This window comes from Anser brachyrhynchus (genome assembly GCF_964034855.1).
Source record: "Anser brachyrhynchus genome assembly, chromosome: 2".
Lineage (NCBI taxonomy): Eukaryota > Metazoa > Chordata > Aves > Anseriformes > Anatidae > Anser > Anser brachyrhynchus.
In genome coordinates, this window is record NC_137695.1 from 11,277,504 (window position 1) to 11,295,256 (window position 17,753).

Consider the following 17,753-nt stretch of genomic DNA (forward strand, 5'->3'; position numbering starts at 1 on the left):
CAGTGTGATGGTCTACAGAATGCAGGCTGGAGTGCTGCTCCTGTTCTGTTTCTTTTGTAGTTTCTCCTGGTTATTTTACTTGCATATAAGCACCGCTTAAAAGTGGTGCATAGCTCATTGTTAACCACTGTCTCTTCCAATAAGGCTTACATGTATATTTATTCTAACTTGCAACAGGTTGTTTTGAAGCGGATGAGTTTGTCCGTGAGGGGTGCTGTCTGAAACAAACCCCCAGGTGACTGATAACATTTAGAAAGAGGAAGATTCAAAGGGAAGGAGGCCTGAGGCCAGCTGGCATTTTGCCTTCTCTGCCACATGTGCTGGTACCAGCTTGGCTGACACTTTATTTTCCTTTTTAAGGGGAGATATACATCCCACACGTATGGCCAGCATGTGTAAAAGGAACTGCAGGATCTGCAGATCAGTTGTCCTCTCCTGCCTTAGCTATTTTTTGATCTCTCCAAGCAAGCAGATGTGAGCTGGTCTCGGGGCTGAGGCCCGTGCTGTGTGTAATGGAGAGGTGCAGCTGTTCCCTGCACCTTTCCAGCAGATGATCCTAATGGCTCCCACAGGCTCGTGGGCAGCCAGCAACGTGAAAAAACAGGAAAACAGGCCTCGAGAGGACACTTGTTTGCAGACATTTGTACATACAAACTTCCCTGGATCTCAAATATAAAAACAAAGCGGGGAGGTTCCCTTCTCCTGCAGCTCGGGCAGTCCCTTTATCGCTGATGTAAATAAAGTTACTGGTTTAGCCAATGTAAAAGGCAGCTTTCTTGTACCTTTTAGTAGTGTGTAGGTTTGCTAAGTTTTTGTTTTGTTTCAAGGCAATTGGGTTTGTTTTCTTTGTAGCACTCTGTTTTATTAATGCTGTAGCTAGACTGCAAAAAAAGAAAATTCTGTGTTACTCCGTGGTGTGCACACAGCCTGCACATTTCTCCACCCGTTTCCCAGCATACAGTGGGTGTTTCAGACTGGATTCTTAAAAATACTCTCTGATTCTGGGTGTGACAAATTCCAAAGGACAAATCTGAGATCATTAGATTCTGTTTTTCAAGGGTGCTGAGTTTAAGCAGCTCCCTTAGCAGTAACGCTACCCAGATTTATGGGTTTTTGTCAGAATGTTAGTTGATGCTTGTGCAGCACTCCTTTAAGTGGTATAAAAGCAGCTGGAGACAGAGCCCCTTGCCCGTCTGGGTGCCGTACTTCCTCGTGGACTCCCAGCAGCGTTGACCAGCACATTGATCCCCTTGTTTAGTTCCCCAGAGGCCACAGGGTTATTTTCAGCTACCAGGGAACTAGGGGCACTCTGCGTGTCCCAGGGTGGAAATTGTCTTTGCCATGGCACTACCCAGAGCCGGGTATTTCTGCAGAAATCAGGGGCTGCGCAGTGTGTCTTCTTCCAGAAATTTTGTACCGTGCAGGCAACCATGCCAAGGCGTAAGAGCCTGTGTTCCTCCTGTGTTCTCCAGGCCTTCCCTGGCTTCTGAAAGACGTGAAGGTCAGGGCACTTCCTTGCTATTCCCAGTAGCACTGGTGTAGCAGGAGGTCTTGTTTTCACCAGACTGCAGCGCCATCATCAACCTCTGGACAAATCAGGCTTGTAACAAAACCTCAGGAAAGCAGATCTTGAAGTCTGTGCAGAAATTGCTTGCTCCGGGAGTGCCTGTTGATTTATCATAGCTTTTAAGACCTAGATCAGGATGCCACTATACAAATGTAGAGTGAAAGATGGTTCTTGTATTGTGCAGCTGAAAAATCTCAGTCCGCTGCCCTGAGAGGTAAGTTTTCTGAAACGAGAGATGGGTTTTTCAAAAGCAATAATCCAAAGTATGGAAAATATGAAAACATTGTGACTGTTTGCTACAGATTGCTGCTTTTCTCAGCATGTGTGAAAAGTGCCCTGCTGTGTTTGGGTGCCCCAGGCATAAGTACAAGAGAAGTATTGCTCCGTGGGCACTGGTGAATCCACGAGCAGGTGAAAACACGCGTGTGTTTTAAGAAGGGGTCCTGCGAGGGCAGTAATCTCGTCTCGTTTGTTCTCTCCAGTGCTACAACTGTGAAGAGGAGGCCATGTACCACTGCTGCTGGAACACTTCCTACTGCTCCATCAAGTGTCAGCAGGAGCACTGGCATGCTGAACACAAACGTACCTGCCGCAGAAAAAGATGAAAGAGCTGTTCCTCCCCTAGTAAACCACCCCGATGATTGCTATTCTCAGACACAGCGGTTTTTGTTTCCAAGAAGCCAAAATTGTTTAGAATTTGCTTCCCATTTTGCACCAGCCTTTAAACACTTTTCGTAAAAGAAATTTTGCACAGTAATTTCAATCTTCTGTTTAATGCTCCTCCAAAATTTTGTCAGCGAAATGAATTTAACATCTCTGGGAGCAGGTTACTTTAAATAATTTTAAACTAGAGAATTTGTTGCATTTTCAGCAAATTTTAAAACATTTTTAGGTTTTACAGAGATTTTAATCTTTAAAAGCAGCAGATCTAAAAAATAAAAAACCATGCAAGTTTAACAAAAGGAACATTTAAAAACTAGATCTGAATGTAAGAACTACAGAACTGTTTCAGAAAAACGAAGCATACTACCTTGTAACATTTATTTCTTAACCTTGTTGAGCTGGTTTTGTTCAGCTTAATTTTACTGTTTAAAGGCATTATCTATTGGTTATACCAGTGGGTACATGATTGAATTTAGGGAACAGGGTTGACACAGCAGGTGCTAGTCCTGCGTATTTTTTCTTAAATATTTCCCAACTGTGTTTTATTTTCATTATTTCTTTTCAATATATAACTTTTATAACAAAATATTAGCTTTGATCTTGTAGTTTAAAATCACAGGGAACTGGGGTAATCTTTTACTGAGCTGGATCTTAGAGAAAAATGAATATTTAAATTTTGAAGTTTGCACATTTCATCTTTGTCCTAACATGAGTGCTTGTAACAAGAATAAGAAAAGCCAAAAAAAAAAAAGAAAAAAAAAAACTACCTTTATTCATATGTGGAATTATGAGGCATACAAATTTCTTTATTGCGCCCCCTTCAGCCTCCCCAATCCAATGTCATTTGACTGCCTATGATCTGGTGTCACCTGGTCCGTTGTAACTTGATAATAAAAGGAGAAAAAGCACTTAAGTTTCACAGAAGCCGTTATGTTTGTAGTAATGGGTCATTGCCTAATAATGAGCTCCATCACTGTACTCAGAATGAAGAATAATGCATGTTAATTTTCTTGTATTAAAGATGCCGTGATTTGTAAAAAGTCTGTATTTTGCGGAATGTCTGGATTAAGAAGCATTACCAATAGGAATGGATCGATAGTTGAAAAATGATTTTTTTTTTCGTTTGTTTTATATATAGATATATGAATTGCATCCATGTTCAGAGACAATTTTTTAAATAGATGTAAAGCTTACTTAAATAGCTTTTCTTTTAAAGTGTCTCCGCATTTTAGTTTCTTTCAAAGATTGGTCTTAGACTGAGTCATATGCCCATTAATCATCCAGCTATTTTTTGAGAAGTTAGAGGAATAATTTGTAAATATTTATTTAGATCTTTGATATTTATTGAAAGCAATTACATGATGGAACGATGGAAGCTGAAGAATCAGGAGGAAAGCCTTTAAAAAAGTTTTCTCTAGGATTTGTCAGGGTCATTGTAAAGATGAAAATATAACTAAGACTTCTGTGAACTGCCATTGAAATCCTGATCTTTTTTACTTACAGTGGTGATATAAGTTAATTGACTAGATACTGCCAAATAACGCCCAATATGTTGCAGAAATTAAGTGGTGAGCTGATTGGAAAAGAAAAATAGTAAGTAGATGGTAACTTGTATTACCACAGCTACATTATTGCCTGATAAATGTGTAATTAACTTTTGTCGCCTCTGTGTTGTGACTGTAAAACACTTCACAACTAAAAATCAATCTTGTTCGATTACTTTACGAGTTCCAAAACTTCGATCCACCCCTATGAAAGCAAGTTATTGTGGAAATATTTTTGGTGTAAAATCATTCCAGAATATGTAATATTTAACTGATAGCTGCATGAAAGTAAGATTCGTGTTACTTTGGCTTTTTTGTCTCTGTTGACACGGTTGCACATTTCCAAGTTACTACAGTGTGAAAACTGTGTGTTTTAAAGAAAAAAAACAAAACAAAAAAAAAAAGATTGTGGCCTGGTTTTGTATAAGTTTTAGGTAAAATTACAATTGATTGTTTTAGGAATCATGATTTAAAATTAATTTTTCTGCAAATCATAAAGCTATATTAAAGTGTTGAGCTTAGCCACTATGCACATTGTAATTATTCATTGTGGCTGTCCAGTTTATGATGCATTCTGGCATTTTGTAAGCTGCTCTGACTAGCAATATATAGAGTCATTTAATGTGTTAACATTGGGTAATAAATGTATTTAAAAAAAAAAAAAAGAGTTGCTGAAAGAGTCTGTTAATTCTGGCCAGTTGTCCCAGGGTCCTTTGGCTGCCGTACGCTGGGCCGATTTTTTTCTTTTCCTCTCCTAGAAAGCTGTGGCTTTTCCTCTCCTAGAAAGGGTGGCCGTGCCTGGGGTGGCTGTGCCTGGGCTCACGGAGACCTTGCTGCTGCCTGATTCAAGGACCACCGGCAGGTCCATGCAAGGGCTTGGACATTTAACCACAGCACTTGGCACCAAAAAAAGAGGTTTTTTAGCCCATTCAGGGTCAGCAGCCTTCAAGGGCCGTGTCCATCAAGTGCTGGTTTTAACACCATCTCCTTTGTGCCTGCAGCTCACCGACCCCCTGGCCCTGCTCTGCCTCTGGCCCCAGCCACGACTGCCGTGATCCCGCACCTGGGGCAAGAGCAATAGAGCAAGTTTACCTGGAGGGGCTGAGGGGACTTCCAAAGGTCCAGCCGTAACCTGCACGGCAGCAGCACTGCTTTCACAGGCGCAGCCCTGAGTGGGAACATCTCGTGCTTGCCTTCAGGACCAGGACTTGCTGCCCAGCAGCCGCACAAACTATGGCACAGCCCCACGGGTGCTGCTGCCTGCAGGGCATGGCCACGGCGCCCAGCAGAAGGGGCCATCCGGGGACAAGGCTCCAAGTTGCCCTAGAGTCCCCTTGGGGCTTCAGGGCTGCAGGAGCGGTGCTGAGAATTAGGTTCCCAGTGTTTCTCTGTGGGAATCAATACCTGGCAAGACCTGCTTCTTGCAGGAAAAACCAAACATACAGAAAAAAAATCCACACTATATTTTAAATACTTAAAGTTACCCCCAAAATCTCTTTTATTGTTTTGCTATCCAAACTTCTCTGTTCTTAAATGCGTCCTACCATTTTACCCAAGACTGCAAATTTCACTCATTCGAATTGCTAAAAGTTATTTTATTTAAAAAGTTACTAAGCACAAATAACCAACATAGCTCACGTATTGCAAATTAAGCATTTGTACCAAATCAAACCGACAAAGCGAGATCAGGAAAAGGCAGTAACCCTCCCCCAGCTGCCTTTTCCAGTCCTTTTCCCCTTCCAGTAGCTGGCTAGCTCGGCCTCCGAGCCCAGCACCAGCGTGCCACTGGCAGAAATCCCTGGTGGAAATGCCGCTGGAATGAGCAGGGTTGCTCCGAGCAGCCGCCTCCTCACAACAGCAGGCAGAGCTATGCACCCAGCGCTCCCGGAGCATCGCTCTTGAAGGCATTATTTCTCCTTTTATTGGCGTTTTCCTGTTATTTTATTAATTCTGGCTATTACTTTATTTTAAATCGGGAGTTTTCTGCCTCCTGCTTCCTTTAGGTGGAGCGAGCTGCCCGGCTCAGGGCTTGTTTGCTTTTCCAGCCCTTAAAGGACTATGTGAAATATGTTTGGGATTTGTTGCCGGTAGTTAGGGGCTACCCGGCCAATTTTAGCCTCACTGAGTGAGTGCACATACTCAAGCTATACATGTGCTTTCCAAATGTGTTCATAAATCAAATCAGGGGCGTAAGTATCAAAAGCAGAAAGGCCCTTCCTTCGTTGTTTAATGTTAGGGAAATTCAACCGCAAGTGGAAAGGACCATCCTTTTGTGAGAAAGGTAGAGTAGCGTTAGGTTTAAGTAGGGGATGTTCACATCTAATGTAAAAGGAAAAACAAAAAGACGAAGAAAAAAAAACTATCTTCCAAAAACTCTGAAAAAAATGCCATATTTTATCTTACTAAAACCTATTTCCAGAAGTCAAAAGGATTAAAACTACTTTATCCTCTGACTAATGCTCCTTCAAAAAGAACTGCTGGGCTGCTAAGCGTTACCAACTGGGCAGTCAGAGCGAGAGGGAGAACCCAGAGAAAACAAAGTTTTGCTTGGCTCTGCTGCTCCCCTGGGGCTGGTGGCTGAGTGCTGAAAGATTGCTTAAGGCAAATGGCGATGGACGGGCTGAAATGAAACACAGGGTTTACTTCGCAGGTAATTTTCACATAAAAAGAGACCAATAATTCATAATACAGAAGAAAGGCTGAGGAACTGGGGAGAAGGAGAGGGAGAGAGAGAGAGAGGCAGCACATGCCATGCCAAAAGGGCGAGATACGTGTGTGCTCACAAAGCCACCGGCCGGCTTCCGCTAACTGCCTGGAAGTGAAAAATAAGCTGGCGTGAAGCTTCAGTGGAAATAGGATTTGTCCCAGAAAGGCACCTAAAAATAGACCCAAATTCTGCATGAAGACACTGTGGAGCTGGTTGTGTGGAATGCTTTAGCAGTGCTTGGGCAGGCATCTCTGCAGCAGGAAACAATGCCTGTTAAAAAGCCAGAACACTATTTATGTTTTTAAAACTCCTTCGCTGACAGGAGAAGTGCCTTCAGCAGGCAGCTCGCTGCCCCGAGGAGGCCGCACGATGCCACACGCAGCCTTGGGCCCTGCCTCGCCTCATGAGCCACAGCACAGGGGGCACGCACTCATCCCTTGTGGCAGGGCCTGTGAGGTGACAAGTGGCTTCGTTACACACGTGGATGAAGTCAGTGCACTGCCTGTGGCAGCTCTGAGCCCCTGCCGGCAGGAGGGAAGGTGCCTCAGGCACCCTGGGGTGAGCCTGGAACAGGGCTGAGCTGCGGCCCTGCCCGCCACAGGCACCCAGACCCTAGGGGATCGCTGGGGATTTGAGCCTGAGGCGCCACATGGGCTCCTCCTTGAACAAAACACACAGCCCAAAACTCTGCCATGCATGGCTCATGCACTAGATCAACTTTTTTTTTTTTTTCCCTGCGCTGTCACTTGACCAAGGGACCGAGCCTTTCTCTAACTTCTCACGAGTCTGTAAAGACCACAAGTGCCACGAAGCCGTTTACTTTTCCCCTGAAGAAAGGGAGGATCAGCAGATCTTCCCTAATGCAACTGCTTGTGATTCTGTCCTGTGGCTGCCATACCAGCAGTGCTCCAGCTCTGGGCTGGTGCCACCAGCCACCATGGGGCTGCAAACGGAGCCCTTGGAGCCGGCACTGGGGTGCGGAGCTGCAGCCCCAAGCCGATCACTGCTGACACCAACAAGCACCCCATGGCTGCGGGAAGGAGCTGCTGGGAACTGGGAACAGCTCCACACCACCGAGCTGCTCCCCAGCCCAGCACGAAGCCCCCACGACCACCGTGCCCACACACACCTCCTGGTCCAGCCCCAGCCCGCACTGCCGAAGGGATTCGGTGTGCTGCCTGCAGCCCTGGGCTTGACGAGGAGCAGCAACCACCTGAAGCTGTGCCACCGTCCCTTCCCCTAAAACCCTGCTCTGCCTGGGGTGGGCGGCCTCTAGGGGGAAGACAGAGCCGCCTGCTGTGTAGCTAACAGCCTGTTGCAGCCCCTCCTGCGCTCGCTCCATCCCCCTGCCTGGGGTTTCGTGAGGCACAGAAGCCATGGCCCAAAGCAGAAGGTCCCTGGGGTCACTCCCTGTGCAGAATGCGCTGCAGAGATGTAACCAATTCTCTGTCTTTTCTGGTTACAGCTTCTTCCAAATATACTGCTGCTTCACCCAGTTTTCCCTTCTGGTCAGCACCTCCCCAGGCAGGGGTGTGCTCCCGTCCCTCCTGCCGGCTGCAGCCACTGCTTGGTGCAGCAAAGCAGCACCCAGAGGGGCCTGTCCTGCAGCAACCCTTGTTTAAAAATAAATGAATAGATAGATTAATATAAAGTCTGAATCATTTCTGGAGGTTAGGGCTCAGCTCCTCACAGCAGGAATTGTTGTGACATTTTTATGTTGGTTTGAAGTCTTCCAGCTTGCTGACTGATGAGCCCTGCGAGATCCTGAGGCCTGGAGGATCTCTGCCAAAAGGCAGCTGCTGGGGCTGAAACACAAAGCGCTGTGTCAGCACCTGGAGGAGGAGGAGGAGGGGAAGGAGGAGGAGGAGGAGGAGAAGGAGGAGGAGGAGGAAGGCCGTTTTGATTTGCTGCCCATCCAGAGGCTGCAGCAGGCAGATGGCAGTTCAGCACACTGGTGAAGTCTGCCCTTTTACAGGCCACTGCCTTCAAACTTTTAACAGACATTTTTTAAGACACCACAGCAGTGGCTGGGGGCTGCGCTTGAGCAGGACTTGCAGCTCAGCAGTGGGGCTGCTGATCCCCTTCAGGACACTCCTGAGCATCTTTCACACAGGTCTGCTCTGTAATCTATTAACGTGACTTCACTGGGGCTGACTGTACAGAGAGAGTGCAGAACTGGACCCAAAGCAGTACCAAGCTTTTTGTTTGGTTGGTTGGTTGGTTTCTGGGGGGAGGGTTATTTGCTCTGACATTCTTTTATCCTCTGTTTTTTTATCTTTTCTTAGCAACCTCTTAATCTACCGTTGTGTTGACTTGATCCTCTGTTCGGAGCAGGATTGCTCCTGTGCAGCGCCACTCACAAAGGTCAGGGGAAGTTTTCCAAAGACTTTTGTCAGAGCAATGCTGCCCTGAAGGGAATTTCAGCCAAATTTCTTGCTGTTTGCTGAGCTCAAGTTCATTGCATGGTCACGTCCCTCCAACCTCACAGGTCATGTATGACCCCAAGATCCTCGTGTGCCTCCTAATGGGAGCTGTGTGGGCACTGAGAGGTGGCCACACTACTCTTGCTGCTCTCTGAGGACCCTGATGAAAATGCTCTCCGTTTGGTATATGGCCAACCTACACTCAGGTCAAATATGGGCTCAGTTTTATTTATTTTTTTTTATTTTTTTATTTTTTTTAAGGGTAGGTCTTGAAATGTAAATTGTAGGGAGCAAGTGCCCTCAACAATTATTGTCCTTTCTGTGGCTCAGCATTTCCAAGTCAAAACTGGATAAATAGAATGCATTTATTATAATATTTACCTAAAATGAAGTTGAACTGCCTACGAGACCAATTCTAACTTGAATATGTAGATGCTTTCTCTGACACTTACACTTTGTCACATCTCACTTGGGCGGATGCATTGCATACTGACTTTCTTTTCTGCAGATCTCTTGGCTTTAATGTGCTGTAGAAGCAAATGACTCCGTTAGTTATAAGGAAGCTGAAATGGAAGTGCACGTATCTGCATGCACGCACAGCAAAACTGTGATGACGCTGTTTTCACGGCGAGGCTGCAACCCTGCTAGGTGAGCCGCTGAAAAGGGAAGCATTACAACGACAGTTTTAAGAAAAATCTGGTTTTGTTCGCTTCATCTACTTTTTTTTTCTTCCGGTTTGCTAACCAAATAGCTGCATGGGAAGGGAAGAGAAGGGCCTAAAGGAACCGTCCTCCATCCTGCTCGTCAGTGCTATTCCTTGGGCTGCATATTGCCGCTGCTGCTCTATACGCAGCAACCCCAAAGCCACGCTGGGTGTTCCCACAGCCACGGGGCCTTGCAGCCACGCAGGTACACATGAGTGCGTATCCTCACCCCGTCACGCAGCACATGTGTGGTGGGGAGAAAAGCATTCATGCAAAGAAAAATCCTACTGTAGATTTCAGGACACTATCTAAAGGCAAATGCTTGTGGGAAGCATCCTAGAGATGTTAGTGAACAAGTGGGTCTGCAGTGGAAAGTTTAATTCCTTTGTGTGGCCGCCGATTTCCCCAGGGCAGTTGCTGGCTCAAGCTCTCGCCCTCCTCTGCTTCCCAGCACGCTCCCCACCTGACCTTGCCTCACGGAAACGTTATTTGTGTCCTGTGTGCAGCTGCTCCTCTTACCCTTGCCTTCTCCAAGCATGTTCCCTCTTCTGTCCTTTTGCCTGATACAGGGATGGGTTTTGAAGTTTCCTGAACCTTTTGGATTGGGATAACTGCTGTACTTCTCTTGCACAGTGTCTGTCCTCCAAACCCCATGCATTTCCTCTCTTTGTTCTGTCTTAATCTCTTCGTTCTTGTTTCAAAACCCCTACATGGCTGAGGTCAGCACGTAGCAGTTCATCCAAGCCTCTGGGCTGAATCTGAGGTTAACACCAGGGCTGGGTGCAGGCCCCTGGAGCTCCCTGACTTGAATTGTACCCCTTGGTGAGAAGATCAAACTGTGGACACCTCAAATTACGTGCCTGAATCCACCAGGTCTCAGCTGCTGGACCCTTACCTCCACCAGCACCACCTTCTCTTCTCTGGCTCTGCCTCCTTCTGCTCTGTTCTACACCTCTTCCTAAAGCTGCCCTTCGTTCATGGCTCCCTCCACCGCTGTCCTCTCCTTTAGGGAAGGCTCAGTGCAGCTCCTCGCTCCTTGCCTCCCGGAACCCTTCCCACACGCTGCCACCTGCAGCTGGAAGCCATTTGGTGGCACCTGCTTCGTCCCCTCCTTCGGACCCCTCCACCGGACACTGCCTTGCACGAAGCCTGCCACCAAAGCATGAAATTAAACCAAGATCAGTTTTCTTGTTTTTGTTGTTGTTGTTTTTAACTATTATTAGTTGCATTATGGGATCTTCTGGGACAAAGCCTTTTGGTTTCCCCGGGTGGATCATACAGATCACAACAGGGCTTTGGCTTTGAAGAAAGCTTGGCTGTGTAGAGCAGAAAGCAGTGTGAGCTCTCCTGGCACTGCTTTTGAGGGGTGGGCAGTGCTGTCACCTGCTCGGGGAATCTGTGGTTGCTCTGAAAGGCCACGCAGGATCCAGCACTGGGATGTGTGCTAAAAAGGCACAGAAATGAGCTGCTGCAGGTTGCTGGGTGAGGAAAGAAGAGCTGCTGTTTCAAAGATGGTGACCTTCATGAGGTACAGCACAAGTGAGGCGATGCCTGGGAGGCTTCCTGGAAGAGCATTAAGGTGACAGTTCTCAAAAGGGAACAGAAAAACCCTGGAAAGAAAAGCCTAAATCTACCAAAATGACAGCAAGGTGAATGAGGGGTTTGGGGAAGGCAGTCTGCCGAGGAAGCACCCAGGATCACACCAATAGCTCAGGCTGAACTCTTTAATTTTCTCCCCAAATGAAATAAAAATAGAAAAACAGAGTGAGGGCCGGCTCTTGCCCTGGGGACAGGGGGTCCCTGCCCATGGTGACTTCAGGCCGCCCCTCCTGGGCCTCATCACCCGGCCCTGGCCTGCTCGGCGCTGCACTGAGGCCTCTGCCGGGGCCTAACAGCGCCCTGGGCCGAATGGGAAAACCTCTGCGGGAGGTCAGCCGCATCCCCAGAGCCTCTCGTTTTGTTTTTGAGGAGCCTGGTGGGAGCTTGTTGATCTCTGTGCTCCCCTGATAAGTAAAGGTGGATGAAAGAGGTGGATCTTTCTGTTGAAACCAAGCTGCCCAGCGTGTTGTGGAGCTCTCGTGTGCTGTACCGCACGCTGGCAGCTCAGGCCAAGAGTGCACAGAAGAAGCCGCAAGGTCTTTTATCAGACTTTTTTTTTTGTTGTTGTTGTTTTTGCCTTAATACTATCAACCTAATAATGAATAAATTGTACAGTTCTTACCGTGTAGGAAATGATTCACAGAACCTTACTACATTTTTTCCTGTTGAGATTCCCCACCAGTTTTTCAAGCATTATGGCATCATTTGCCAAAATGACTTCTAAAATGTGTACTCAGAGCATTCTGACCTTTTAAAAATCCTAATCACCATCATCATAAAAACATCAAGCCCTTGTTTTTTGTAATAAAACGCTTTATAAAATTGAATCAGGAGCTAAGTACTTGCTGTCCAGCCATCCTCCCCTCCCACCCTCGACTTGCTGCCTGAAATTTGACCACCGGAGCTTGGATTTTATACCCTCGGCTTTTCAGATGGGCTACCCAACAAACAGGGACTCCGAACCTCACCCTTTGAAATCACACGTTGAAAACCAGGGCTAGGTCCAAAGCTGTTCTCTGTGGACGCTGCTGCTACTGGCTGCCAACCAGAGAAGCCCTGAAATCACGTTTGTTCGGTTGGTTTTGGAAAGGGCCAATGGAAATAAGTGGATCACACTTCCTAGTGTTTTTGTCTGGCCAGCCAAAGCGTCTGAACTGATAGAGAGGTTCAAGCCCACGTGTGACAAACCAGTTCCCCATGCATTTCCACTGGCAGAAAGCTCCAGCAGCAGAGATGTAGCACCTGGATCAGTAACTTAAACGACTGATTAGAAACGTGCCAGTAGCAAGACTTTGCAACAAAAGTGATGTGACAAATTTGAGGAGTTTTACAGTACTAATGCTTGTTATTGCTTCTCACAAAATGTTACCAAGCTTACAATAATCTTTACACTTTCAGCAAAAATGTGAACAGTATATTTGAATATATTAAAAAGAATTAAAAAAACATTTCACAAAAACATTTGTTGCCATATGAAAGTCTTTCAGCAATAAATGCCCACACCAGTATTTAAACATTGTTAAAAGTATCATGATTTGTACTAATAAATTATGCAACAAGAGAGGTAAACAAAATAAAATTACAGTATAGCTCTCAATGTTCCTCCACTGAGCTTAGGCAGCTCTAGGAAGCTCAATTTTAGATGACTAATTAAGAAACTGATATTTTCAGAGCAACAAAAATAAAAGCTTTTATTTGTTCATTTGAATATAAAACAGGCGTTATCACAGATGTACAAAGCGTACTGGTGGTTTAACATACAAGAAGGTTGCTGTCCTTTGCACATAAAAATTTTTGTTTGAAACTGTGATTGGCTGAGTTACATGAATTTCTCTAACCAGTCACCACACTCTATGAAATAACGCTGCTAACATTCAACTGATAAAAGGGACAGTCTTCCCTTGGGTAAAGTGTCAAGCAGGATTAAATATATATAATAAACAAGCACCATGAGGAATCTGCTCCTGTTTGATTAGTTTTGTGTTTAAATGTTCATTGTGTACCCTCTGTTTTGTGCATGTGCATCAAGTTGATTACATGGTTTTGTCTGACTTCAAAAGCACAAGGTCACAAGACAAACATTTTATACATTCTCATGAATGGTTTATCTACAGTACGATTTCTAATACAGAACAATCCTTCTTTATTGCTCAGTCTGATGGTGCTTAAATGTTTCCTTTCTTTTGCTTGCACAACAAAACCAGAAACTCAGTTTATCGTTTCTCTTAACTCAGAATTTAACAACCACGGATGACAGGTTGCAGAAGAGAGCTGTTATTAACTGCGCTTCACAACTGCATTGCAGTTCTTTTTTTTTTTTTTCTCTACAAATGCAAAGTTGACTTCGTGAAGGTTAAAGTGATGCTTTAAATGACAGCTAAATTTGTTTTGCAGTACTGAGATCAGCGATAGCAGGACTTCACAAGTTAGTTCACACACTGCAATTATGTTTGTAATCAATCAACATCTTGTCTGAAACCTTACAGCGACTTGCCATTAAAAACAGATTTTATTCTTTTTAAAGGGAGCAGAAAATGAAGTTGACAAAATCTAGGATTGGTCTTCAGAGCATGAATAGGGATATTCACAGGACAGTGAAGTCTGAAAAGATGATTTGAAATAAAACAAGTCTGACATGGTGAGATGCTCTGTACTGTACATGCAGACTAAAATGTCCCCACCTTTTAAAAAGATTTTAAACAACCAGCATTGAGACTCAGAAGCCAAACAAAACTACTATCGTTAGCAGGGGTCCACTTCTTGTACAGCATTCTGCAAAGGCAGACAAAATATGTCCCTTATACGTGATATAAACGTGATTACGTTTGCCCTGCAACAATCTTAGTCATGCATACCTGGTAATGAGAGCCAGCACATGAACGTAATTTTGGACAATAAGAAAAGCATTCTTGGACTGCAGCTGGTAAATCCCACTCTTGACCACAACTGGGTCAATTCAGTTACAACCACATGAAGAAAGGGGAAAGTTTTTAAAAAAAGGGGTGTGGGGTGCAGGGAAGACAGCAGAATTGGGAAATCAAACCTCTCCTTTATCCAAAGGTAGTAAAATGAAGGCAGCTGTGATGCATGTTTTCCTACTCTTCTCCCACTGACGGCCTCAGGTCAGAGACCCTGGGACTGTGGATCTTAAAACAGGCAGTTCAGTTCCTCTGATGTTTTAATTGGCTTAGGGACTAGTTAGCAGATGCACGATTTGTGCTGAATTGGTTGTAGTGACTGTACGCTCCTCTCCGTTAAGGAATAAATTAAAGACCATCGAAACAATCGTTTTCTGTAAATGTAAACTGGATGCCTTGGCCACCGAGCTATGTGTCCTAGCTGAGAGGCAAATTGATAACTCTGTGCAAATAACCCCAGAAGTTTTCCTTATAGCAATAAAAACACCAACTAAAACAATGAAAAAATTGTGCAACAAAGTTTTGCAGCTAGACAACAGTGCTATTCCTCAACCTGCCTTTTCTAAGTCTAACAAGTGTATGCACATGCCAGCACGAATATTTATTGTTGCCTCCATGGCAAAGAAAAAAAAATTATTGTAGTGCATTTTTAGTCTTAAATTCATTCACTGCCTTAAAGGCAGCAATAATTCCACTTGCTGGTATCTAGAGGATTCTTTTAGACAGGGATACTTAGCAATCCAGGATTGCTTTTTTTTCAAAAAATTTGTGAGTAACATTTGATTATCTACAGTGGGAGACACCATGCAAGTGACAAGTACTGCATTTTAAACTTTAAAATCTTTTGTCATTAGTGAATTTATATTTCATATATATATATTTGATGTGATACTATCCACTCAAGATAATACAACACTTTGTTTTTATATTAGCAAACATTTCAAGAGTTTAATATTCTTGAATGTTTCTTCTCTTTTATACTTCTAAAGAGATCAAAATAAATTAAACGTTTTTGTACATAATTACAGAAGAAGTAGTTAACTTATTTTATCTTTTTAGTTTAGTACAAAGATATTTGCAAGTTCATTGCCGAAATACACCTTATTTATAAATTTCTTCCATTCTAATGCTAACAGCAAAGGCTCTTTGGCCTCTGTGCTTTCAGCATCTCTGACAGAAAGCTGCTAGATTTCTAATTTAAAGGTGCTACTTTGGGTATTCTCCTCGTACCACTACATAGTTTCCTAAGATGTGGGACCTAAAATGGCTTACGTTAGTAACAGATTTGTGTTCATCATCCTTTTACGACATATTAAAACAAATGAAGAAAACAATTCTTTGTATTAGTATGTAAATTGTTTTAAAAGAATCCATTTGGAGGGCAGAATAATAAAAAAAAATCTACTTCAGCTTACTTAATGTAAAATACAAAGCCACATTTACTCAAAAAGCAGTATTGTCCAATAAGCAAAAAAAAAAAAAAAAAGTTTAAAATGGGCTTTTCCAACAAACTGAAGGGCCTTACCCCATAGTCCTTCTTTTCTAAAATTTAGTGGTAAAAGAAAACATTTCACATTTTATTTCCTGCCAATCGTGACTGCTTTGAAAAGTTCCAAATAGAAACAGTTCCGTTCTGATGAGTGTCAGCATATTATCTGCACATTTTTTTTTTTAGTGGACACCAAAAAATTTTATACATCTATAGTAAAGTCCATGGAAGCTTTAAGGTACAAGACTACATGTTGTAGGCCACATAGATGGGATCTAGCTGGTCTGCCAAAAATCCATCTCGTAGGTGCATACGTTGTTTCTCTCCACGGGAGTTGATAGGAATTACACCAATGTCCACAACCACCACCACCCCTACAATCAGATAGTGTTCCTCCAGGACCACGTTGGTGACCAAAGGAACCAGGTCCAAAGCTTCTTGCTCCGATCCATCCAGCTCAACTACAACGACCAATAAATTTGTCCAGGTAAACACCGCACTGGAATCAAAGAAAAAGAAGTATTAGTTGCTTGTTTTTTTTTAAAAATCCATTTCATCCCACCTTGATTACTGCTTGTTTCAACCGCGATGCTTCCTTCTGTATGCTGAGCACAAGGCCTAAGTGGCAAGAGGGAACGTGTGTGCAGGCAGGGCAGAAAACCAGCCCCCCTAGCTCTCGCTTCAGTATCGCTGCAACATTAAGACGTGAGCTAAGCTTGACAGAACCTCGAGCCTAATCCTTGCCCGTTGTGTGAGGAGGCAGTAAGGAATACTGCAGTTCCCTCTGAAGCCCGGGAGCTGTCACAGCACGGCCGTGCTCACGCAGGCATGCGCCGTGTGGGTGGAGGCGTTTCCTCTAGGTTTTTCTGAAGAGCAGCCCAGAGGAGCAGAGGAGGTCAGAAGAGAAGACAGCGATAAAGCACCGTACGGCACACAGCCCAGCCTGGAAGACCTTTTGGATAAACTCTGCCTAGGATAGGGGTGCAGAGCTTCGGGAGCATCTGCACGGCACGCTGCGTGCGCAGAGCTCCCCGGGGGCTGGGGAGGGGGCGTTTGTGGCTGCACGGTGCTAGGCCGGTGTGCTACGCGCCTCCTGCAGTGGGCTGGCCGCGGTCCAGGCAGGTCCGAGCTCGGTACAAAAGAGCTCCGGTTTTTCTGGACCACTTGGTTTACATAGAAACCATCTGCTTTATTTCGGTTGTGGTTTAGTTCTGTCGGGTTTAAAGGGACAGGAGTTTTTACGTTCCTTAGGAACAGGTGAGACGGTCAAAGAAACACCGTTATCTCCAGCGTCTCTTCTTCACTGAACGAGCTTTGAATAACCCCAAAATCCTGGCTAGGCCTTTGAACCAAAGCAGGTAAGTTTTGGTTTCTGCTACCAGGCATCTTTCTAGCTAAGGACAAGGCCTTTGTCCTTCCACATGGAGGCTGAGAGGGTACAAAAGCCTGGTGTATTCTTCCCTCCACCCCTTCCCCACTCCTCTCACTTCTCCACAGCCTCTGAAGCCTCACAGAAGGTCAGCAGGGTTGAGAATCCACAAAGAGCAGTCTCGTTCCTCTTTGCACATGTTTAAGACACAGACCGTGGTTATTTCTTGCTCTACCTTATTCTGTTGTATAAATAATTATATTCTACACATGTAACTCTTATATCAAACCCTGTCCTCATTTACCTTGTAAGATCAGGGGATAATTTTCCATAACTATCTTGAGCAAAAGCGTCTGAAAGTTAGACCATATTATGTATATAAGCTAACTTCAGAAAAGAGCTGCTTACACTAAGGTCAATGCTGGACTGAGACCGAAGTGCACTCTTTTGATCTACTAAAATTCTGAATATCCGTGTACTTTGGAAACACACCTTTGCCCAAAAGTTAGCTATGAAAATGTGTTCTAAGTTGATGCTTAGCAGACTTTAGGAGAAAAAGTACTTACACAGTACTTACACAAGTACTTACACAAAACAAGCATGTTTCTTTTTCAGATTCTGCAAAAGTAGTTTGACAGAATTCTTATGAGCTTTTGTGTTTATTGATCTGGAACACCAATGTGTACTCAGAGTAAGGTTGTGCAGGCTCCTTTGGACTTAGTACTGCTACGAAATGAATTTTATTTTGTAATCTTGTTTTCACAGAAGTT

At 44.4% G+C, this 17,753-nt stretch overlaps 2 protein-coding genes and 1 long non-coding RNA gene across 15 annotated transcripts in view; 2 read left to right on the forward strand and 1 right to left on the reverse strand.

Annotated features, from left to right (window-relative positions):
• The window catches only part of ZMYND11 (zinc finger MYND-type containing 11), a 107,593-nt gene extending 103,154 nt beyond the window's left edge, over nt 1–4,439 (forward strand). For all 8 annotated transcript variants that reach the window (XM_080578247.1, XM_080578249.1, XM_080578250.1 and 5 more), the window contains one exon: nt 2,050–4,439. In XM_080578247.1, the coding sequence (XP_080434373.1) occupies nt 2,050–2,172 (123 nt within the window). In that variant the 3' untranslated portion in view covers nt 2,173–4,439. The remainder of the gene's footprint in view (nt 1–2,049) is intronic.
• A 3,840-nt stretch (nt 4,440–8,279) lies between these two features.
• LOC308188833 lies at nt 8,280–13,832 on the forward strand. The gene is made up of 2 exons (XR_013945799.1): nt 8,280–9,531; nt 10,618–13,832. It is a non-coding gene; the product is annotated as an uncharacterized lncRNA (long non-coding RNA).
• The window catches only part of DIP2C (disco interacting protein 2 homolog C), a 317,372-nt gene continuing 312,490 nt past the window's right edge, over nt 12,872–17,753 (reverse strand). For all 6 annotated transcript variants that reach the window (XM_080578244.1, XM_080578243.1, XM_080578241.1 and 3 more), the window contains one exon: nt 12,872–16,113. In XM_080578244.1, coding sequence (XP_080434370.1) covers nt 15,861–16,113 — 253 coding nt within the window. In that variant the 3' untranslated portion in view covers nt 12,872–15,860. The remainder of the gene's footprint in view (nt 16,114–17,753) is intronic.